At 34.6% G+C, this 25,776-nt stretch overlaps 1 protein-coding gene across 3 annotated transcripts; it reads right to left on the bottom strand.

Moving 5' to 3' along the window:
• Positions 1 to 399: 399 nt before the first annotated feature.
• GUF1 (GTP binding elongation factor GUF1) lies at positions 400 to 25,776 on the bottom strand. 3 transcript variants are annotated; one of them, XM_055435264.2, is made up of 17 exons: positions 25,357 to 25,776; positions 23,408 to 23,519; positions 23,091 to 23,239; positions 22,727 to 22,807; positions 21,613 to 21,690; positions 19,729 to 19,812; positions 14,027 to 14,091; positions 12,802 to 13,005; positions 11,203 to 11,342; positions 10,000 to 10,123; positions 9,509 to 9,641; positions 8,549 to 8,692; positions 7,515 to 7,648; positions 5,386 to 5,487; positions 4,269 to 4,388; positions 2,957 to 2,993; positions 400 to 2,171 (listed from the first exon to the last, which is right to left on the bottom strand). In XM_055435264.2, the coding sequence occupies exons 1-17, from the start codon at positions 25,759 to 25,761 to the stop codon at positions 2,034 to 2,036; spliced, it is 2,250 nt and encodes a 749-aa protein (XP_055291239.2). In that variant the 5' UTR covers positions 25,762 to 25,776; the 3' UTR covers positions 400 to 2,033. The 3 variants fall into 3 exon arrangements, with proteins under 3 accessions (XP_055291239.2, XP_055291240.1, XP_088692449.1); XM_055435265.2 differs by having other exon boundaries at positions 412 to 2,171; positions 25,506 to 25,643; XM_088836323.1 differs by lacking the exons at positions 400 to 2,171; positions 2,957 to 2,993 and having other exon boundaries at positions 4,290 to 4,422.

The raw sequence follows: 25,776 nt of genomic DNA, 5'->3' as shown, positions 1-25,776 counted from the left end.
GTAATGTACAGAAAAATCTTAGTAATATAATTAAGGTCTTCTGGGGCAGTGTCCCCAGCTTCTGAGATCTAATGCCTGATGATCTGAGGTACAGCTGATGTAATAATAGAGTGCACAATAAATGAGGGGTTCCCTGGTGGCTCAGTGGTAGAGTGCAGAAGAGACAGATACAACCCCTGATCCAGGAAGATCAACATGCTGCAGAGCCCAGGTGCCACAACTGTTGAGCCTACAGTCTAGAGCCCAGGAGCTACAACTACTGAGCCCCTGGAGCCTGCATGCTAGAACAAGAGAAGCCACTGAAATGAGAAGCCTGCACACTGCAACTAGAGAAAAGCCCATGCAGCAATGAAGACCCAACACAGCCAAACAAAGATAATAAATAAAAATAAAATTTTATTAAAAATGTAATGCGCTTGAATCATCCCCAAGTCACCCCCAGCAGTGGAAAAATCTTCCAGGAAACCTGTCCCTGGTGCTGAAAAGGTTGGGGACTGCTACTCTGGGGGATTACACAACTCTAAATCATGTTTTATCAAAGTGGCCAGGGAGAGAAGAGTATGCTAAAAAAAAAATCTGAGAAATACTTTTTGTACTACTACTAAAAACTGTTTCCTAAAAAGTCAGGGGTTAAAGGGAAAAGAAAAAGTATCAAGCTATACAAATACTTCTGTTGCTCAGTTGTGTCCAACTCTGCAACACCATGGACTGCAGCACGCCAGGCTTCCCTGTCCTTTATTATCTCCCAGAGTTTGCTCAAACTTATGTCCATTGAGTTGATGATGCCATGCAGCCATCTCATCCTGTCTTTCCCAGGCATCAAGGTCTTTTACAGTAAGCATACAAGTAAGGCACAAATATTAAATAGCAGACACAGTACATACTGTGTGCCAGGTACCAACTTCTAACTTTCCCCTGGCCATAATGGTATGACAGAACATCTCAGGAACTATATTAAAATAATACTGTCATGAGATCTCATAATCCATCTGATCTACTAGAGCTAGAAGAAATGAAGAAAATGGTTGATTAATTTATGTAACTAGGACTAAGCCACATGTTACTTAACCTCTATACACAATTTTAAGTTACCACTATCTGAATTTTTAATTATCTCAAACCTTGTATAAAATTTATCACTGACAGTCTTATCCTCATTCATTTCATTCAAGGTAAAGGACAAAAATCAATGGCTAAATTATCTTACTATAATAGAATATGCCCTCTATTTACTAAGAAGACATGCTTTTAAAGTAAGACAGCCATTTACTGACTGTGTGACCTTAACTAAGTTATTTAAAGCTTCAGTCAGTCTCAATTAGTCTCAATTATGAAATCTAGACAGTAATTATTAGACTGTCATTAATGACAGTTGCTATTAATATCAAACATCTATCCCTTTACATAAATGCATTTTAATTTTCAGAATAAGGCAGCTCATATCCTTAATTTATATGTAAACACTCTGGTTTCAAAATAACATTTGTAAAAATTTTATGAAAAACTAGATCACAGGTATAAATACTATGTTATTTGACTTTAATAATAGATTAATATAAATATACCATCTGACAAGCTTATTGTGGGATTGGAACAAGATCAAATCTTTAAGTACGAGGCCTTTTAGTGTAAAGAATATGCTTGAAAACTAGTAAGAATCACAACATTGACTATGTGTCAAGTAGTCTTCTGAACATTTTAAACATACTATTTAGTACTCACAGCCTATGAAGTAATAGTATAATCCTGATTTTACTAAATAAATAATGGGTAAGTTGGTCAAGGTCACCTTGCTGAGTGAGTGATGGAACAGAAATGTGAAACCAGGCAATATGGTTTCAGAATTTAAGTTCTTACCACCCATTACTGTCTCAAAGAAAAGCCAAGAGGTTATTTAAAATTGAAAACCTTGAAGGTAACAAGCAAATTATAATTATAATTTTCCTTCTGTTGTGTTCAACATATAATTACTAAGGAAAATTAAAAGATACACAATTTTTAATTTATTAAAATTCCTTATATTTTCCCACCAATTATTTATCAGACTGTGTTTTCAGAACTTTTATAAAAGCATCTTTGGGAACTTCAACATTGCCAACTTTCCTGAGTTTTTTCTTTCCTTCTGCTTGTCTCTTCAAAAGCTTCATCTTTCGGGTAATATCACCACCATACTGAAAAACATTTTAGGAAATTGGAAGTCCAAATCACTCCATAGAAAAATAATCCTATAATTAACTAGAGATATCAATACAATTACAACTTTATAGTTATTATCCATGAAGTAGACACTTGGAAAGTTACCTCTAAGACCCTTCCTAGCAGATCCTAAATTTACTATTAATATCTTCTCAAAGAATGGTAAGTGCTTTATTTGTTTTTGAAGGAGATGAAGATTCTCAAGGAAGCCCAATACTATATTATCCAAGTCAAGAAAAGCTATCAATCTCCTTACTGATTCAAGGCCTTGAAATTTTGGATTATATAGCTGTAGTCTTAATACAGAAACTTCCATAGGCTTAAATGTGTCAGTCCCAATGTTAAAGATTTAGAAAAAGCATTTATCATTTAATTCTCATAATAACTGAGTTAATCTTTTTTAACAGAAGAAACAGCAAACTTTGCAAATTAATGTAGGAGAGATGGATTTCAATTTTATCTCCCATTGTAAGACAGTCATTGTCTTCAAATTCTTCCTTAAAAATCAAAACATTATCCTGATCATAACTGTTATAAAAACATTCTTAGGTAGTTGCACATAAGGAAATTTTTAAAAATAAAATAGGAAAATACTTAAGAATGTGAGCAAAATGAAAATGCGATCATTAAAGTCAAGCTGACATTTACCTATTTAAAAAGAAAACACAAATGAGATAAAAGGTACTATAAAAACCAAGAGTGTATTTATACCCTCTCTGATTTTAAACTTACGAAATAAAGAACACATGCAGATACATACACATTTTGCCAAAACATTTTTCCTATAGGCTTTCACACTGTAAAAGAGAAAATTTTCCTTAAGTACACAATTATACTATTAAAAACAGTACTTATTTTCAAAAACAATCCCCCCTTTACTAAAGATACTAAGATCAGGTCATACTTACATAAAATTGCCAAAAGACAATCATTAGATAGCTTACATGCTCTTGTATTTCATGTATTTGGAATAAAACAGACAATTCAAAATGAATAACAACACAGATTTTATTAAGAATAAAGAAAAAGGTTTGTGGATAGTCTCGAAGAGGCCAAAATAAAGACTCGTATGACCTTGATGATGAAAATTATATAAGGGCATTTCTAGTTCAATTTAAAAATACTACTACTTTCAAAAATACTAAAATGGTTATTATCTCATTACTGACTATCAAATGTGGGTCAAGAGTGACTAGGAATATGAAGAACAATATATTTTATAAAACCCACTTCAGAGGAAATGAAATAATTTTAATACAGCCATTCAAGCAGCTATAAACTAACCTATTTCCATAACATATCTGAGAAACACGGAGGATCAAAAATTTGAAAATAACTCCACCTTTTTTGTATTCCATATGAAGATATAAAAATCTTTTTCTTTAAGGTTTTTTCTACCTCAGCATTTATGTTTGAATGATTATTTGCTATTTTAAATGGCATTTTCCTGGATGTTCCCTGATTATAAACTCTACTCTGCCTAATCTGAGTACTTATCAAACACAACATAAGTAACACAAAATAGTATTAGGAAATGAAATTCATTTCAAATACCTGCACACAACTCACCCAAAGACTACTGCAAACCCCTGAAGCCTAACATGGTATCAGCTTTCCTCCCTCCCCTCTATGCACTGACTAGCTCTAAAGAAGTGATATTAAATGCTTCAAGTAAAAATCAATTTAGTTTTCTCTTTTGGAAGAATATCTCCAAAACATAATTTTTAATCCCAGTTCCTATTGGTTTATAATCTACTTGAAGAGATAAACCATAAAAACTTTACAGAAATTCCTTAACCAGAAAATTGAGTGGGGTCACTGAATAAAATGAGTGGAAATAAAATTCCTTAAACCATATACATTAGAGTAATAACTAAATAATTATCACCCAAAAGTGTCATATAAGTAATTCAAAGTAACAGTCATCACTTAAATTAGTGGAATTAAGAGATTAACATTTCTATAAGTAGGAATAAAGTTTAGGGCAATGTTAAATTTTTTAATATTCTTTCATGTTTTATGTATATCATTGCTAAAACCAACGAAGGAACAAAAATGAATTTCAAACTCACGTTTCTCTTGCAATGATTTTACTTCCAAGAGCAGCTTGAATTGCTATCTCAAATAGCTGCCTAGGAAGAGAATCCTTCAGACGTTCACATATGGCTTTGCCAACAGAGTATGCTTTGTCTCTGAGACAGAAAAAAACGCAGCTATTCATATATCCTAAATAAAAGTAGTTTTCTAGTTAATATGCATAATCAATGTAAAGGTTATTAAGGAGGTACAAAAAGAATTTGTTTATCATGTTGTTGTTGTTTAATTGCTAAGTTGTGTCCAACTCTGCGATCCCATGAACTGTAGCCCACCAGGCTCCTCTGTCCATGAAACTTCCCAGGCAACAATACTGGAGTGGGTTACCATTTCCTTCTCCAGGGCATCTTCCCGACTCAGGGACTGAACCCACATCTCCTGCATTGGCAGGTGCATTCTTTAATAAACACCACTTACTCTCTGAATCATATGTGACCTCTGACAGCAAAAATAACATGATCTCTTACAGAAAATCTAGAAAAACATAGAGAATAAAAACCATTCTTAATGCCCTTCCCTCACCCACAGAATACCACTGTTAAACATTCCAGAATATTTTTTAAACATATATCCATACTTACAGTTATGTTTCTGCATACATATTTATATTTTTCACAGTTTAGATCACAGTATTTGTGATACATTCTACCTTTTTTCTTAATAGACATTTTTATACCACTAAATATTGCTCTACAATATACTTTCAATGGCTTAAAATAATAGATTATTATATGGGTGTTCCATAATTTATTTTACCCAATCCATCCACTATTTCTTGAAATGGAAAAAAAAAAAAATTTTATTTCTCAATTCTAAATCTACCATAGTTTAGAAAACATTTACTTTGTTTTAAACGGTAAAGAAAACATTTCTTTCCATGACACTATCCTTTTTGGCTATTTTAATTCTATTCTCCTGTCAACAGTTTGGTAAGAGAAGCATATAAAAAGAAGGAAAAACTAGTACATGGAAATTAATTACACCTTTAAATTGTCAAAATGTAGCTGTCAAATAAAAATGAGAAACAATAATAAATGAAAAAGTAAAAAGAAATAGCTACTTTCACATTCTGTAATTAGTTACTATTCAACTTACTTGTGTACAACAGTTACTAGCTCTTCTACAATATTTCCATTCAGTAGAATATCCATTTTTACAAGTTCTGCAGTCTGGTAGCCTGCATCTTCATAATCAAAACTAACAAAGAAAAATGTCCAAGTTATAGATAAACACTATATTTCCCAAGAGATTACATTTATTTTTTCTTTTCACAGTATCTTTTTTCTACCTCCTCTGGTATCACTCCCCAAAAATCTAACTTTCAAATTACATATACATTTCAGATAAATGGGCCGACCTGATCACAGTAAAGAACAAATTTCCTTATCTTTTTACATTTATGAAATCAGGTACAAAAATCAACATGCTCCACTGAGGGAAGGGAAAAAAACTCTTAAACCAGGCTAGGAAAGTACATCATTGAAAGAAATGTCGCCTTCCCAATGTTCCTTCCTAGAAGCCGGCTGGCTGTAGACAATGTATATACTAGTGAATGTATATACAGTCTCAGACTCATGAGTTGGATTTCTGTTAAGTCTTCTATTACCAGTTAAATAAATGCTAGGGCAGTGCTAAGCAGCCATTAATAAATGAGACTTCTGAATTTCATATATGGCTCTTCAGTATAAACCTTCACAAAGCATTTTTGATGATGAGTTAATACATATACCTAGAACATAAAAAGTGTTAAGAACAGAGCCTACCTAAGCACAATAAGCATTTAATAAGTGTCAACTATTTCTAACAATATGGTCAAAGCTTACAGTAATAATCAAAACAGATAGATTTTACAAAACTAATGTCTGATGAGAAAGAAAATTTCAATTATGATCTCATGTCTTTGCAGTTATGTATGAGAACATGTGTATTTCTACTGCCATAATTCTAAAACAAACTAGTACCTATAGTTGCAAATGTTTAGCTTCAAAAGGTTTTCAGCAGGAAGGTCGCAAGGTGACACTAATAGTCTCTAAAGCCTGACTACTGTCTAAAGTGTTCCCCAAATCCTTTCTTTTTTCAATAAACATTAATCATATACTACATAAAGGTACCATGTTAAGTATTATGCAAAATATAAAGAGACAAGACAGACATAATCCTGAGATTTTCACTCTGTTTACAGCTTTAAAATTTTTTATACTCCCAAATTTTACAATTTTTTTAGAATATGAAAAAATATCCTTGTGTATTCCTGAACATAAGGGCTACTTAATTTTGGAAGTTGGAATTATTTTTAAATAGTCCAAAATAAGCCATGTTCTGTCAATGTGAAAGTTGTTTCCCAGCTAAAAGATTTTAAGACCCCTTAACTCAGAAAGTGGTACCCAAATGCAAGCTAGAATTCACAGACTGTTGTTAACTGTTATAAACACTTAGTAATTATCCTTTTAATTATAGTAACTGTTCAACAACATGCTGCCTCAATTCATTTTAAATTACATCACTACTTATTTGCTCAAGGTCTTGTCTGAAAGAAGACATTAAAAAAACTGGATGACCAATTAGAAAAAATAACTTTGTATCATGAATTGTGCTGTCTCGCTTTATTGAAAAGCTCATTTCACAAAGTAAACGTCCAGGTCACTGCTGGGATTTTCCTTTGAATGTTAATTTTAAATATGCATTCACATTCATGCATGCACGTGTTTTACCAGATGTGAATATTCACTTTTCTGTCAACTTCCCATTATATATTTCCTTTATATCCTAGTATATGCTCTCCAGTAATGTAAGAATCTAGGACACTAAGGGCATCTGATTATTTGCCCTAACAAAAATATTCCTTTAACAGGCTGTTCCTCCATGTACTTTTATGGGATAAGATAATGGGTTTCATGATGCAGACTACTTACTCCTAGGAAGACCAAGTTATTGAAGTGTTCACAAATATAGGGGCACACCTAGCATTTCTCTAAATAAGTACTTCCATTTTCCAAACATTCAAATACATTTTAAAAGTGCCACTTAGGTCACAGTAGCTTTTTCAAACGACATGCAATTTTTAATCAACTTACAAGAGAACATCTCTTCTCAGGAAGAGGGCACTAAAATTTCTGTCACTAGATCACCAAGATTAAGTAAGTGGAATATTAGTAAACACCTGCTGGTCAATACTTAAAAAAAAAAACCTGTCCAGCTATTTGAGCTTCCCATTAAAATTTTACCTAGCATATCCTGAAGACAGAGATTTCAAAGAATCATAAAAATCCACCACAATTTCATTCAAAGGGAAGAGATATTTAAGCATTACTCTATTTTGATCAATATACATCATATTCTTCTGAACCGCTCTTCGAGCCTGAAAAGGGAGAGAAAAATGGCTTGAATGATAACTTATTCACATAATGATTTATTTAATAAATATAGATAGATGTCAATTATCAACTTTAAAGAGTGGACAAAATGAAGGAATATTTCTTTAATGGTCCAATAAAAACAGCTGACCAATATTTATAATACAGGGAGAACCATTTTGTATTTCAATTATAATATACTTCCTACCAAAACTTTTAATCTTTGTTTTTAATCAAAAAGTCTCTTTTTTAATTATACAATATTTCACTTAGCAATAAATCAAATTAGCTACAGGTAGAGTCAAGTTCTGATTTCTTATTTTACAAATAAAAGAAATTTAGATCCAGAGAAATTAAGCAACTAAAGTTAAAATTCAAGTCCACTAGTCATCGCTTGAGAGTTCTTTCCAATATGTCAGACTATTTTAAATATGTACTGATGACTATGATTATATCAAATTTGTGGATTAAATCATTTATTACAATGTGGCAAGAACTAAAGCAAAATGAGGAATATCTTTCAATCAAAGGTCTCTAAAGTATTGTAATTATCTTTCAAATAATACCCATTTCAAACGGTCAAAAAAGGTGAAAGGAAACTATTTTTAACTACTCAAGATGAAAAAAAGCACCAAATTTCTTTGTTTTAAGCTAAAATATAAATTCAAGATGATCAAAAATTCTGGCTGTTTTCTTATTTAAAAGTCAAAATACTGTAATTATATGTATGTATAAATAAATATATAAACAGATGAAATATATAAAGATCTTTATGAAAATTTCTTTTGTTCAATTCGACAGGCTTCATAGAGACAGAAACCATTCAAAACCTAAGCTGGGTACCACTATTTGAGAAGATTAAAATGTACTTTTATATCAAACTCTATTACATTTTACATTTATACCTGGCAAAGCATCATTATTTTCCCAGTATATTCATCTGGTGTGATAATGGTGCCCAAAACAACTGGCTCCAAATATTCTGTTACTTTTGACTTATCAGGGAACTGTGCAGGATTGATGATTGTAATTTCCTTTTCTCTGTATTCCTAAAAAATAAGAAAAGTCACCAGTAGTTAAAAAGAACTCTTAGTAGTTACCATGTTTTTAACTTTGGTACTAACATAGGTTAGAATTTTTTTTATTGAATGTGTTGGAATTAATAAAAAACAAAAGAATTCATAAGGTCAGAATATTATCTTAACACACTTTAGGTTAAAAAGAAAAAACTCTCCAAAGTAATATTTAATAACAATTATTAATATTATTTTGATTATTGATATTTACTAAAATCATTTTATACACCACTTAGAAAAAATACGATGAAAGAATACATTTCAATCTGTCCCATGTACATCACTGTAATTAGTTTCCTAAGTTAATTTTGTTGAAAAATATTTACAGATGCCAAAGTTAATATTTGTTTAAAACAAATATATTGTAACTTAGACTGCATACAATATTGTTTCTACCGTTAACCTGAAATCTAAAATTTCCCACAACCATATAGGAAAGAATGCTTTACTAATCATAAGATGAATTACTTATGACCAAAATCACACTCTTATTTTTTTGTGCTGAATTTAGAACAGTATTTTCAGAACTAATTCTACTTTTTACTCTTAGTAACAGACTAGTATTGATAATGTGGAGACTTCATCAAGTTAAGGAAAATATGCATAATTAGTTCTGAAGAAACTTGTCCATCATAAGGTAATTCAACTTTTATTACTACTAATCAAGAAATATTTAGTTTTAATAGCTAGTCAGCTACTGGTATACTAAAAGGTTTCTCATATTATGCATATACATATACACACATATATTTATTTAGTTTTCTTATGTATGCTAGCTCATAACATTACCTTTATCAATTTTGTTGATGAAAGAACAGCCTTATATGGAACAGTTGGGGTTGTCAAAATAACAGAAGCATTATATTCTTGTTCTAGTCGCTGGTTGAAAACTTCCATATGCAAAAGTCCAAGAAATCCCAACCTGAAGAAGAAAAAGCCAAACTCCAAAATGTTTATGTCCCGTGGGCTCTATTTTCTTTGATTTGATAATTCCTATTTTGTGGGGGAGGGGTGGAATCAAAAGTCATTCAATCAATTCACATCATAATTAAAAGCTAGCATAAATTCATTAAATAAGATAAAATCTTCCATTGGGATTCTATTTAAAGTAGCTATAAAACTAATCCATACAATGAGCATCCACACTGAGAAATAGGCAGACAAGTTTTAGTTCATTTTACACTAATATACACTGATCTTCAGAAATGGTCAAGACCAGTAAGCCATTTAAACTTTATTTTTCAATAAAAGTGGAACCCTACAACATAACTGACTCTTACCTCCAGCCAGCACCTAGAGCAAGGCTACTATCCCGATGAACCGTCACACTGGAATCATTTAGTGTCAGTTTTTCTATAGCACTCTTCAGGTTATTATATTCAGATTGGTCTACAGGGTACACTCCTGGGAACACAATGTTTTCTAATTATTACACGTGACACTCTGCCCAGAAAACCTAATATGCATCGTTGCAAAGATCAAAATTAATCAGTTAGCTTTTAAATTACTTTCTGTATTTCACTGACCAAAATATTGGTTTGCTAAGAAAACTATGACTATTAAATTGGCTTCAAAGTATTTTGCAAGTTTCATAAACTTTGAATTTACCACTAGATTAGTATTCAAAGTGATGTTTTTGCTTTTGCAAAAAGTACAGGGAAAACAAGAACAATGGGAATTACACCTATCAAGAAAATACATCATGTTTAAGAAACAAAAGTGCAAGATATCCCACAACCACAAAGAAAATCCCATTAGCAGATAAATAACAGGAATAAATGAAAACAAAAACTGATTCATCAGTTTCTCTTTCACATCAAACCCAAGTCCTCACCACTTAGGTCCTTCAAACTCTAAATGACTGACTGACTTTGTCTTAACAGGGGCATTAATATTAATTACAAATTAATATTTGTAATTCCCAATGAGATACAAAAGGGAGAAAACAAGGACTGGATACCCAGCAGAGTAATCTGATAACCTTCAATCAGGTCTTCCTTTTTCAAATGTCTGTATATAACACAGAAGTAACAGGTTCTGAAGTTAGTATACATGAGGTGACACTCTTCTCTGCTATGTCGACACTAGTACAACAGTACAGTATTAAAGAAAGGCCAGCTAAGGGGAAGGCACTCAGTAAATGTCCACTGATAATTAGTAATGAAAACACCCTATGTAGAAGAGTATTTCAAATATAATGACCTACTCCCTAGTGAAACAAGGAAATCCATATTACTGTGCTCCTCTAATTTATCAGAGGCTGTTTCGAGAGGTTATTTTTTTAAGAAGTCCTTAAATTTAGGAGGAAATGATCTCCCATATAAAGTTGAATCATACATATGTAATTAACTGGTATATAAATATCACACCGCACAGAGTAGCTGTTATTTAAACAGGAATTGATTGTTATTTAAAGTGAGTATTCCTAATAATTATTTCAGCTTAGAATTGGCCCTTATCCTTTGAATATGTGAGCTCCTCACCTGCAAATACCATTGGCTTCGCTGATTTAAACCCAGGCAAGGGTTCCACTGGTTGTTTATGTAAATATAATGTATCTCCTATTTGTGCTTCAGTGACATCTTTCATCCCAGCAATCAGATAGCCCACCTGTCCTGCATATCTAAATAAAATTATTACATGGAAATATTTACTATTTTAATGTTTCATGCACATCCTGACAATTAGCTCTACTTCTCCAAGAAATGATTGCACTTTCCAAAAAAAAAAAAACCACAACAAGCTGAAACTAGGTGCTGTATTCTAGTTAATTCTCTAATTCTCAGCTCTAAGAACTGTCAGCAAAAGAACCTCCCAAGTCTTACAATCCATGACCAAGGACCTCTACAACACAAGCCAAGGGACCTTCTTCATGACTCTGCCCATCTCCACATATAAAACAATAGTGAAACTGATAGATACAGAAACATAAAACACTCCTTGTGATATTTAGTAATTATATTACAAATGTCCTTTAAAAAAGGAAGAAAAAGCAAAAACAATGTTTTTAAGCTAGCAAATAAAAATGTGAACTCTCTACAAATCTGATACCTATTTGATGTGCCTCTTCCAGGAAAAGAACAAATCCAAAGATTTCAGAGTTTTAGCTTTATTTTTTTTTTTAAGCAAATTTCCTATATGATAATTTCCATTTAGGATGAGATACAAAAATCGTGCTGAAGATGCAATAATGATCAATACATGCGACAGAATATAGACAGACTTTGTATACCACAGGGAATTACAGCTATTATCTGTAATAACTTTTGATGATGTATAATCTAGAAAAATACTGAATCACAATGCTGTATACCTGAAATTAACATGATACTGTAATGATCAACTATACTTAAGTAAATAAGAATATAGACAAACTTTAGAAATAGTTGAGTAAAATTACAATAAACCTTATGACTTTCAATTACATAAAAAATGACAAAATAGTGATAGTTTTAGACATACAACATTAAGCTATCAAGTGAGACCTGGCTTAATCTTAAGTTTGACAAATGATGAAATAAAGACCTTAGAAAACTATGTGCCCAAGGTAATCAATGTTATTAGTATCTAGAGTACTGATGGAATAGGCACTCAATAAATACTTTATAAATGAACTCAGAACTCAGTTTTATAATGTACACTACCATGCTAATCTCATGTCATAAATTCTAGTTAATGAGTTTTACCATGAATTCCGCACTAAACAAAATAATTATCGAATGCTGAAAATCTAACTACAAAAAAATTAAATATCAAAGATTGATACCAAGTATGGATATGCATGAGAGAACTATCTCTTTCACTGTCTCATCATGTGCATCAATGTTGGACCGAGTCGCAACTAGAAAATAAAACCAGTTATGGCCAAAAAGAATTAAAAACAGATCAGATTCTTACTGTCCCTCACCCATGAGATCCTGAAAGAAGATTCACTACGTAGTTGCATTGAACAATCAAGTTTTGTTTTTTGTTTTTTTTTCCTAAGTTACTAAATTAGGATCATCCTAAACACACCAAATTAAGAAAATCAGCAACAGAAACACATACCAAGTGTCTTTTAATTACTAATGCAGATTACTTACAGTTTATGAGTTGGCTGCTCATTAGGATTCAGAACTCCTACTTCATTAACTTCATATGTCTTTTTAGTGTGTGCAGATACAATTTTATCTCCTTTCGAAACCACTCCATCAAATAATGCTACATTGGCAATCACACCCCTATACTGGTCAAAGGTGGAGTCAAATACCAAAGCTCTCAGGGGATTTCTGCAATGCGCTTTAGGACTATTAAAAATAAGTAAAGAACAAATACTAATAATTTAAACTTAAATAATAAATTAAAATCTTAACAAAATGCCTAACTCAAATATTATGCTTAATTTATCCTAGTACTTGAGAAAGATTAACTGACAGCCCAAATAAAACGACCCTTCTGTAAAGTATAATGCCTATATTTATATTCATTTTAATTCACCCTTGAGTTTTTTAAATACATTTTGTTAGTGTTAGTTGCTCAGTTATGTCCAACTCTTTGCAACCCCATGGACTATAGCCCGTCAGGCTCCTCTGTCCATTGAATTCTCCAGGCAAGAATGCTGGAGTGGGTAGCCATTTCCTTCTCCAGGGGATCTTCGTGACCCAGGGATGGAAGCCAGGTCTCCTGCATTGCAGGCAGATTCTTTACCATCTGAGCCACCAGGAAAACCCTAAATAAATTTTAAATAACCATTTTTAAACTATTTATGAAATGGATGAAATATATTTGTTCAGGATTAAAACAAAAACAATAATTACCAATGTATTTAAGTCTGTTAAAATAATTAAGAGATCCCTATTATCTTTTTTTTTCTATCTGTATTTGCCTTCTATGTGTTGCAGCTGCTGCTGCTAAGTCACTTCAGTAGTGTCTGACTCTGTGTGACCCCACAGACGGAAGCCCACCAGGCTCCCCCGTCCCTGGGATTCTCCAGGCAAGAACACTGGAGTGGGTTGCCATTTCCTTCTCCAATGTGTGAAAGTGAAAAGTGAAAGTGAAGTCGCTCAGTCGTGTCCGACCCTTAGCGACTCCACGGACTGCAGCCTACCAGGCTCCTCCATCCATGGGATTTTCTAGGCAAGAGTACTGGAGTGGCGTGCCATTGCCTTCTCCGTTCTATGTGTTACTAGATGTAAATTAAAAATGTATTCTCACTGACCACAAACAGTATATTTGTCATAACAACTAAGTTAAAATAACAGATCAAACTGATGGACTTTTACTATTAAAGATAAACAAATAGTATACAAAGAGCAGCAGAATACTTACTAGGGTATCCTTTTGATGACTGCATCAAGAACACTTTCAACATTCGTTCCAAGTTTAGCAGAAATCTGAAAATATGTATGTGAAACAAACACTTAAAAAGTTAAGACTTTACTTTTCTATCCTGTGACTGAGCTGTATGATTAGAAAAAAGAAACAACTCTAAAAGTCATCAATTTGCTTGAAAAACTTGGTAAAAGGAAGCACACATCATATTATCTATTGACAACTGCCCTTCCATTACAGTTAGTGTTAAATTACAAAAGCATTCTGATTATGGTACTGAAAGAGCACTGGACTAAGAGTTCAAAATATCTGGGTTATAATCATGACTCTACGTGTAATACATGACTTTAGCCAATACATGTTTTCTTCAGGCTTCAAGTTCTTCATCAACAAAGTGATTATTCATATTTTACATAAACCTCAAGGCTGCTGTGTGAATAATTTATGTGGCTGGCATACAGCTAAGGCTAACTGTAAGGTATAGTACCACTATTGTTCTTACACTGAAAAGGCAGCCAAAACACTCAAAACATGCTCACTGATTCATCTTTGCCATTACCAGTAACTGAACTATCTCTGAAATCTTTATTCAAACTAAGTTCCCTGAATTCTTCCTCTTGCCCTCCAAAGTCCCTCTAGATCAGTTTCTCAACTCAGCACTAAGGACACTTTGACCTGAATAACTCTTTGTTTGGGGGGCTGTTCTGTGCGCTCACTGCAAGATGCATAACAGCATCCATGGATTCTCATTCATTCACAAGATGCCAGCAGCACCTATTCCCCAGTGTGACAACAAAAAGGTCTTCAGACATTGCCAAATGTTTCCTGAGAGGCAAAACTACTTCCTAGTAAGAATGATGCTTTAGACTCTAGTACACTCTTTACAACAATCCTTTAAGATCACAATTTATAATTTATTGGAAGGAGTTTTTTTCATTATCTATTTAGCCCCCTGCCTCTTTTCCCAGCTGAGACTCCAAGGGTCCACTATTTGTAGTCATTCCATTCAACTACTTTTTATTCTGTATCATAAGCACTTGGTATTAATAAAACCTTAACTGCGACTGCATCCAACTATGTGCCTTTTCTATGCTTATAATCAGAGCAGCTCAACATTACTGGAGAACAGCCAAGTAACTGGTCTGGTTGGTTTCTGTAAGTTCATGACACAGATCTCAATGTGCACTTAAGATTTGCTGGCTGTCCAAGGACACATCCTTTACTAAATTCACATTAACACTAATTAAGATAATTCACACCACCTTCCTTTTCAATCTACACACTTTCCCTGTGGCGAATTCACTCTCATTTGATAATGTTGCTTCTCACTTCATTCAAGGAACAGAAGACATCAAAAACTCCTTTATTCAAATATACAAATCCATCTGCACTATAGCCAGAACCTCTTTGCCTTCTCTCCTGCTACAATCTGTTTTCCCACCTCTCTGAAAACTTAATCTCACAACCTTGTCTTCTGAATCCTACTCTAATCCTTCTCAAATTCTTATTCATAACACTCTACAAATTGAGAATAATGTAGAATGACCTCTAGGATCCCTTTTCTACTTAAACTTCCTCCCTAGGAAAGGGATCCATACCTATGGCATCAATGCCACATACACACTATGACTTAAATATCTCTGACTCAGCTCTCTCCGCAAATGCCAGAATTGTGTAGATTTATGTAATATCCTACTTCGATGTTTATTAGACATTTCAAACGCACTATGTCCGAAACAGAGCTTTTTATTTTCCCACTATGTCTGTTCCTCCCCAAGTCCTCTCTGCATTAACAGATTACCAGTATTCAACCAGTTGCTCAAACAAACTCATCATGATTCTTTATTTCACTTCCTTACACATATTAGAAAGCCTTCCTCAATGATCAGTGCAAAAAAATAGAGGAAAACAATAGAAAGGGAAAGACTAGAGGTCTCTTCAAGAAAATGAGAGATAACAAGGGAACATTTCATAAAAGATGGGCTCAATAAAGGACAGAAATGGTATGGACCCAACAGAAGCAGAAGATATTAAGAAGAGGTGGCAAGAACACACAGAACTGTACAAAAAAGATCTTCACGACCCAGATAATCATGATGATGTGATCACTCACCTAGAGCCAGACATCCTGGAATGTGAAGTCAAGTGGGCCTTAGGAAGCATCACTACGAACAAAGCAAGTGGAGGTGATGGAATTCCAGTCGAGCTATTTCAAATCCTAAAAGATGATGGTGTAAAAGTGCTACACTCAATATGCCAGCAAATTTGGAAGTGTCAGCAGTGGGCACAGGACTGGAAAAGGTCAGTTTTCATTTCAATCCAAAAGAAAGGTAATGCCAAAGAATGTTCATACTACCACACAACTGCACTCATCTCACACACTAACAAAGTAATGCTCAAAATTCTCCAAGCCAGGCTTCAACAGTACGTGAATCATGAATTTCCAGATGTTCAAGCTGGATTTAGAAAAGGCAGAGGAACCAGAAATTAAATTGTCAACATCTGCTGGATCATCAAAAAAGCAAGAGTTCCAGAAAAATATCTACTTTTGCTTTATTGACTATGCCAAAGCCTTGGACTGTGTGGATCATAACAAACTGTGGGAAATTCTGAAAGAGACGGAAATACCAGACCACCTGACCTGCCTCTTCAGAAACCTGTTTGCAGGTCAGAAAGCAACAGTTAGAATTGGACATGGAACAACAGACTGGTTCCAAATAGGAAAAGGAGTCCATCAAGGCTGTATACTGTCACCCTGCTTATTTAACTTATATGCAGAGTACATCATGAGAACGCTGGGCTGGAGGAAGCACAAGCTGGAATCAAGATTGTCGGGAGAAATATCAATAACCTCAGATATGCAGATGACACCACCCATATGGCAGAAAGTGAAGAAGAACTAAAGAGCCTCTTGATGAAAGTGAAAGAGGAAAGTGAAAAAGTTGGCTTAAAGCTCAACATTCAGAAAACTAAGATCATGGCATCTGGGCCCATCAGTTCATGGCAAATAGATGGGGAAACACTGGAAACAGTGGCAGACTTTATTCTGGGGGTCTCCAAAATCACTGCAGATGGTGACTGCAGCCATGAAATTAAAAGACACTTGCTCCTTGGAAGGAAAGTTATGACCAACCTAGACAGCATATTAAAAAGCAGACATTAATTACTTTGCCAACAAAGGTCCATCTAGTCAAAGCTATGGTTTTTCCAGTAGTCACGTATGGATGTGAGAGGTGGACTGTGAAGAAAGCTGAGCCCTGAAGAATTGATGCTTTTGAACTGTGGTGTTGGAGAAGACTCTTGAGAATCCCTTGGACTGCAAAGAGATCCAACCAGTCCATCCTAAAGGAGATCAGTCTTATTGAAAGGACTGATGTTGAAGCTGAATCTCTAATACTTTGGCCACCTGATGTGAAGAACTGACTCATTGGAAAAGACCCTGATGCTGGGAAGGATTGAAGGCAGGAGGAGAAGGGGATGACAGAGGATGAGATGGTTGGATGGCATCACTGACTCAATGAACATAAACTCTGGGAGTTGGTGATGAATACGGAGGCCTGGCGCGCTGCAGTCCATGGGTTCCCATAGAGTCAGACAGGAGTGAGTGACTGAACTGAACACAAAACACACCAGCAAAATCTACCATATCCACAAAACACACATCAAATTTGGCTACTTATTAAAATTTCGGCATCACATACTTAGCCACCACCATTTTGTCCCTGGACTACTACTGCAAACTGGTTTCCCTGTATCTTTTCATACCCTTTTCTAATCCATCCTCTGAATGATCAGCTTTCCTCTCTTGCTTTATAATCCTTTCATTATCTTAAAGTTTTCAAACTCTTTAGCACAGCAAGAATCCCAGAATGACTTGACCCCTCCCTTTCCCTACAAAGCCATCTCATCTAACTTGCCTTCTTTCTGTTCCTTAAACATGTCAACCCTTCCCAAACATTCCAAATTTACACGTGCTCTTTGCTCTTTCAGAAATTACTTCTACCCATTCTTTTTTTCTTCAAGTCTCAGTTCATCAGAGAAAAATTCCCTAAGTTATTCTGCATCACAGTTCCTCTCGAAGAAACAGACTTTTTTTCATTGTTGGTAATTCTACCTGGAACAATACACTCTGTTGAATGTTCCTTGATGACATTGGTCTCACTCACTAATTACTATCCTTACTTCTTTTTTTATTTAATGAATGCCTCCCCGAGTAGAATATAAACACAACGAGACAGATGTCTTGCCTGTACTGTTCATTGCTGCATCCCTAGCTGGCACAAACCAAATTAAGTGTATGAATGAATTTTCAGCGAAATATACTTTAACATAATTCCAGTCATGATACCACAATTTCAGGACTGCCTTACAATGAGGTCCCTTTTCATAATAAAAAACATTCAATTCATGTATGTATCCAAGAAAAAAAATTATTGCTTTTTCCAAGTTGTATATAACCAACCAATGTGTTAAAGTTTAAAAAACAAACATAAAATCCACTTCATCAGCTAAAACTTGCTTTTTTAAAAATTAAAAAAACTTGAAAATAAAAGCTAAGCATTGTATTATTACACTGATATACTTACTACACAAGCATGTGGAATAGCACAGTTTAGCTATGGCTATTTAACAATCACTGCAGATGGTGACTGCAGCCATGAAATTAAAAGATGCTTGCTCCTTGGAAGAAAAGTTATGACCAACCTAGACAGCATATTAAAAAGCAGAGACGTGACTTTGCTGACAAAGGGCTGTCTAGTCAAAGTTACGGTTTTTCCAATAGTCAAGTATGTATGTAAGAGTTGAACTATAAAGATAGCTGAGTGCCAAAGAATTGATATTTTGAACTGTAGTGTTAGAGAAGACTCTTGGGAGTCCCTTGGACTGCAAGGAAATCATACCAGTCAATCCTGAAGGAAATCAGTACTGAATATTTATTGGAAGGACTGATGCTGAAGCTGAAACTCCAATACTTTGGCCACATAATGCAAAGAACTGACTCATTGGAAAAGACCCTTATGCTGGGAAAGATTGAAGGCAGGAAGAGAAGGGAATGACAGAGGATAAGATGGCTGGATGGCATCACCGATGCAATGGACGTGAGTTGGAGCAAGCTCTGGGAGTTGGTGATGGACAGGGAAGGCTGGTGTACTGCAGTCCATGGGGATGCAAAGAGCTGGACACGTCTAAGTGACTGAGCTGAACTGATTTAACACCTGACTATCATTTAAAAGGTAAATTTAAAAATCTTAATTTAAAATATTATCAACTTTGATTTACATTAAATATAGTTATAAGAATGATATCTACAATGCCTTGAAATTAGTCTGACCCTACTCTTTAAGGAGAATATTTCCATAGAGGCAAAATGGCATATAAGAAATAGTATTACAAAAAGTTGCAAAAGACCTACATTTTAGTCCTGGCATATTAGCTAACTATAATATTAAAGTGATAAAGTCTTTCAGTTTTCGTCCTTTCAACTGTATCATAAGAGAAATTTCTATCTGTCCTAACCATGTAGTAAGGATTTTTGGCAAAGATCATATGAAATATTAATAAAAAGAACTTTGTAAAACTATAATATTATAATTACACAATATAATAATAATGATGTGATATCAAATACTATGAAATTTTACTTAAGCCAATTATCTGAGATTTTGGAAAGTAAAATCAAATATTCTAAAAAAATTTACCTTAATACATTCGTCACCTGGAATATCAAACACCTTTTCAATTTGTTTTTCAACCCTTTCAGGATCAGCATTCTTCAGATCTATCTTAAAAAAAAAAAATCACCATGTCTTAATATAATGAAATTAAAATGTATTACATATTAATATTTGGAGATAGACACACACTTGCTTTTGAACTGACCCCTTAACAATTTTATTTTCAAAAGGATTGAAAGAAAAATAGGTAATAAAATTTTAACGCTCATGGCCACTGAAATTAGAAGGCAGACAGTAAAGCAAGCAAGAAATTGAGGTCATGGCTACTCAGAGCAGAAGAGATCAATAACATCATGTACACTGGTTTTATGTGTTATATATAACTTATAACAACAAACTGTCTTTCTTTGCTTCCTTTAAACCTATCTTCAGTATCAAAAAATAAAACTGAATGCAATGCAGATTTTTAATTAAGATTCTTGATTTATTAATTTTAAAATATAAAAGTTAAGCTTTATCAACACTGTTCTCAGATAGTGCTTAATTGTTAAGCATCCTGTGTTACACTGTTTCATCCTACTTCATAAGGTCCTTTTCTTTTCCTTTACAGTTTAGTTTGACAGACTATTTGGCCTGCCCTGCCCTTTCCTACAGAAACAGCCCCCCATCGCTCCATGTAATTCAGGGCGACTATCTTCTCAACTACATGCCAGGGTAGAGGAGTTTGACTTGAAATTTTACCATATGCAATTCAAAGAAATCCCAATATACAACTGACCTTGAATAACAAAGAGTTTCAACTGCATGGGCCCACTTACATGCAGATTTTTTTCAATAAATATGTAAAACTACACTTGAAGAATATCAGGTGCAAGACTTGTATTGAGGTGGATAGCTTATCCCTAACAAAGGCATAAGTGATATTTAACATAAAATTAATAATGTGTTGGCTTTCTGTTTTATAACTTTGCTTTCAAAGAATTACATTACCATACAGTATGCCTCTCATAATTAGAGAAACTGCATATCAGCCTATAATTACAGATAAATTTTTTTATTGTAACAATGTTTCCAATACTGTTATGAATGTGACTATAATATTGTATAAAAATTTTAATGAATTTTTCCTTAGTGTATACACTAGGTTACCATGAAGCAATCACATAATGTCATAGCATAAGCAATATTTAGTATTTCTGCTTCATCGTTATCAATGCATCAATCATTTACCTGTAAATAAATGTGAAGTTCCTTTTCATGTTATCTTTTAATTGTTGACGTTTAGTGTCAGTAATTGGAGAAGGAAATGGCAACCCACTTCAGTGTTCTTGCCTTGAGAATCCCTGGGACGGGGGAGCCTGGTGGGCTGCCGTCTATTGGGTCGCACAGAGTCGGACACAACTGAAGTGACTTAGCAGCAGCAGCAGTGTCAGTAATACATTTATCTATGGTGTTTTGTTATCACATAAGACAATACTGATGTAAGTACTGAGAGATGATTCACCTTATAAAAGATGATGTAAACTCAGGGTATTGATAAACAGTACTGTAAATGTATTTTCTCCTCTTTATGATTTGATTAGCATTTTCTCTATCTTATCATAAGAACACTATATACAATACATATAATATACAAAGTATGTGTTAACAGACCATTTAAGTTATTGGTAAGATTGTAGTCAATAAGAGGATATTAGTAGTTAAGTCTGTGTGAAGTCAAAAGTTACATGCAGATTTTTGACTGCACAGGAGTTTTGCGTCCTTAACCTCCATGATGTTCAATAGTCAATTCCATTTAATAAATACCTGATGATTCCTCATATAAAAAATAGTACATGTGATACTCAAACACTAAATTTACCTATAGAAAGTAAAATAATAAATGGCACTATTGTGCTAACAAATTACCTTGTTTATAACTGGAATTATTGATAGCTGTGCTTCAAAGGCAAGAAAGAAGTTTGCTACCGTTTGGGCTTGAATACCCTATGAAGAAAAGCAGACAAGAAGAAGACAAAAGACACTAAGATAATCATTCTATTATCTATCACAAAAGCTGAGATTCAGACCATTCCACACATCTTCATCAAAAGCAAAGGTATAAGACAAACTATGGTATCTATACTTCCACGCATCTGGATCATTCCCTGTGAAAATTCCTTTCAGTTCTAGAAACATTTTTTAGAGGGTACTGCGTTATGCTTTGGAAACAAAACAGTAATACGTGGATCCTCAAGGACCTCGAAGCCTTCTAAAGGACTATGAGACACATTTTATAAAGCCAAGTATATGTATATTAAGGTAGAGATCGACTGTCCTTAACAGGATAAGGGAGGATTTAACACAACAAAAAAATCTTTGGGTTTTGAGTGAAAAGTCCATGAAAATTGAAGTATGTCAAAATCTTACTATAAATAGTATATCATGGCTCTTATACTTTCATCTCAGTGTGTTTTTATGGTTATGTTCACAACAGAGAACTTGGTGATGTTATTGACATGTTTCTTTAAATGTAACACTTCTCAAATTATTACCTTAACAACACCCAAAATGACATCAAAGATAGATTTTCTAGTTCTGCTAAAAACTGAAACCACAGATGAAGAAGTGCTTAATACCGGGGTTTTTTTTTTTTTTTGATAGGGTAATGGCAACCCACTCCAGTATTCTTGCCTGGAAAATCCCATGGACAGAGGAGTCTGGTAGGCTACAGTCCATGGGGTCGAAAAGAGTCGGACACCACTGAGCAACTTCACTTTCACTTTCATATATGACATACTTCAAAAATCTCTTTAACGATTCCTCTGATCAGCTTAAAAATTTTAAAGGATGAATTAGTCAATTTCACAGGCCCTTTTAGTGTATAAAACTTAAAATTAACAGGACCAAAACATAATTTTGGTTAAATAATAAAATAATTCTTACTTTCTTCAAACACAAAAATTCTATTTCCAAACATCTTAAGAAAAATCTTGGAACAACAAAATAGCATATCACATCATATAAAATTAAATGTACCTACCTCATTTGCATCAACCACAAGTAAAACACCTTGACAAGCAGAGAGTGACCTGGATACTTCATAACTAAAATCAACATGACCCTGAGAAACAAAAAATATTAAAACCTCTAAATGTTAAAAGTTTAAATGTTTCTTAGGAAGAGGTATTTTGGCAAATCTACTGACTCCACCAAATAAAGTTATTAAGCTTCTTTTTAGCCTGTTCTTGTGAAATAATTTCACTAATCTAAGAACACAGAGGAAAAAAAAAAAAGCAAAGTGAAGTGTTTAATGTTCAGTTTAAAAACTGAAAAAAAGGATTTGCTTGCACTATTAATATAAAGCTGACTTTAACAACAAAGACAAAATTGATATTAAAACTTACCGGAGTATCGATAAGATTTAAAAGGTACTGCTTTCCTTCATAGTTATAGAAGAGAGATGCTGTCTGTGCTTTAACAGTGATTCCTCTTTCTCGTTCCACTTGCAGTTTATCAAGAACTTGTTTATTATTTTTTGTTTTATCAATTGCCCCTAAAAATAGAAATGTGTATTGATATTTCTTTAAGCTTTTAAAAACAGACAATACTGCATATAAACTTAAAACCAAAATTTTAAAAAACGTAGCAAAAGTATGCTAGTAAAAGTAACTATCAATTACTCATTGCCATTAATTAGGTGTAGACTATAAAATGAAAATACCTGTTAGTTCCAGGAGCCTGTCCGCTAAAGTACTTTTGCCATGATCCACATGTGCAATGATACTGAAATTTCTAGTGTTTTCAACAGAAAAACAAGACATATCAATTTTTTCCTAGAAAGGGGGAGGGAAATATTACATTTATGAGTATAAATTGTCTGCAATATGAAACAAGTACACTATATAAAAGAATACTCTTTTAGTCTTCTTAAAACAACTTTATTTATAGCATTCATAAAGTTTACATTATTTCTCTGACAGTAAAGAGATGTATGGTTAAAGTCATATTACAAGCAATGGATTACAACAGGGCCCATCAAATACATTAGTTTCACTGACAAAGGCTATATAACCATATACAGACCATATGGCTAAATATAAGTCCCTTATAATAGTTCCACCATTTCAAAGGCCACTGAGGAGCTGAATGTATTTTCACAAATGGAGAACACAAGATACTTAGAACTCCTCTACAGCCTTAGAGCACCTAGTCTAACAAAATTTCTTGAAATAAAAAAAGCTACAGAGAAGCTGAAAGAAAAAAAAAACATTTTTTGCCCCCATCATATGTTTAATCAACAGAGTCAGGTCTACTTAAAAATTTGTGCTCCTAATAGAGCCTTCAAAAGTTTAATTTAGATGACTTTGTTACTTAACAACTTCTCTGGAGAGAGAAGGGGAAAAAATTATATTATCAGGAAAAAAAGTCTCATTTTTCACTTAAATTTTTTAAAAACTTTAAAAAGTTAATTTGTGATTTTCAGTTGCACATAGAATATGTCATTTTTTGGACCCAGAACGTTTCATTTTTCCAAACAAATTTATATCTCACAATGAGCAAAAAAAAAGTGAAATTACTACTAAATACAAAATGTTCATGGTTGTTTCCTTTTTTTTTTCCAGTAAGTGCTTCAATACAAGTGCAACTATACCTGAAAGATATGCTGCAAAAATCTAAACCTGAATTGTCTGCCCTCTGATTTTTCCATCCATCATTCAAAAGGTACTGCAGCATTTTTAGTCTTACAATTGCAACATAAATCCATTCCACATGCATTTTAGAAAAGAGTAAAGCTGAATAATTATAGTCTTTTTCTTTCTCCAGTTACTCATAACATTCATTCAAGTACTTTATTTTACTGCCTAAACTGTTTCTCTTCACAGTTGTAACAAAGTACAGTTTCAGGGTCGCTGAAGCTTCCCAGGTGGCGCCAGTGGTAAAGAACCCGACTGCCAGTGTAAGAGACACAAGAAACGCGGTTTCCATGCCTTGTTCAGCAAGATCCCATGGAGTAGGAAATGGCAACCCACTCCAGGATTCTTGCCAGGAAAATTCCGTGGACAGAGAAGCTGGCGGGTCCAGTGGGACCGCAGAGTCGGTCGTGACTGAGGAGCAAAAAGCCCCACCTCCTCTAACCACAGGGACAGAATAAGCACGCGTCTGCTCTCGCTGAGGTAAGACGAAACAATAAAGAGAAGCTAAGGCATACCCAGCACTTCTTAGATTCTAGGGATTGAACTAAAAGTTCTATGCCTCACTTCGCGCAAGTCTCACAGCCACTCAACGTTTTTTTATAAGCATCTCATTCAACAAATGAAGAAACAGAGAAAGGTCAGGTAACTTGCCTAGGTCACGTGGCTAAAAAGTCGCAAGAAAATGGAACTAGCACCTTCCTCAATACACTTTTAAAACTAAATACATGCTGAGAACAATCCCTCGCATAAACAAAGATCCTGATATTACCGATGAGGAAAGTGAGGACACGACTTGTCCAAGGTCATACTGGTGAACACTGGAGTCCAAAACCGAAGCGCACCCTCGCGCTCCGAGCCCTGCCTCCCTCACAACAGTGCAACCTGCATTCACAAGTACTAAGAAGCCCTCACAAATTCACCAGGAGCACCCTCCCTAGGTTTAAAACGTGAATGACAGGAGGCTCAAGGCGGTCACCTTGCGGTCTGCAGAGCTGTAGCACCGGTCCGGAGCCCTGGACTCGGCTGCAGTCCCCCGGGCCGGCGCGAGGTGAGGCCAGAGCAGCCCCAGGCGCGCCGCCTCGGTGACCCAGGCCGCGAGCGCGCGTCCGCGCCACCAACCCTGACCTGCAAGCGTCCACATTCCCCTGCGCAACCGAGGCGTCAGGAGGTCCCGGGACGCAATGGCGCCATCACCGCAGGCTCCGTTTTCTTCAAAACTGCCCCCTGCCAAGAGCTGGCGAACAGGATTCAAACACACTTCGGCCACCGGCGGAAAAAACGTGAGGAGGCAACACCCCACATCTAGCTGCTGGGATCGGACAACCGAGAACAGCGCCGCTCGCCGACGTTTGCACGACGCATTACGTCGTGACGTCTGCATACGTCAGCGCGAAGC

The sequence above is a fragment of the Moschus berezovskii genome, chromosome 5, assembly GCF_049115385.1.
Source record: "Moschus berezovskii isolate FMDL1 chromosome 5, NW_MosBer_1.0, whole genome shotgun sequence".
Classification (NCBI taxonomy): Eukaryota; Metazoa; Chordata; class Mammalia; order Artiodactyla; family Moschidae; genus Moschus; species Moschus berezovskii.
Note: the sequence above shows the minus strand (reverse complement) of the source record. Positions and strands in the feature narration are given on the sequence as shown.

Bases quoted from the DNA above. Each gene is read 5' to 3' on its own strand.
- GUF1 (XM_055435264.2), bottom strand. From the start codon at position 25,761: ATGCAGACGTCACGACGTAATGCGTCGTGCAAACGTCGGCGAGCGGCG. The intron at 14,092-19,728 runs GTAAATTTTTTT...ACATATTTTCAG, and splicing joins CAGGTGACGAATGTATTAAG to ATTTCTGCTAAACTTGGAAC. The intron at 9,642-9,999 runs GTAAGAGTCAGT...TTTCTTCTTCAG, and splicing joins GCTCTAGGTGCTGGCTGGAG to GTTGGGATTTCTTGGACTTT.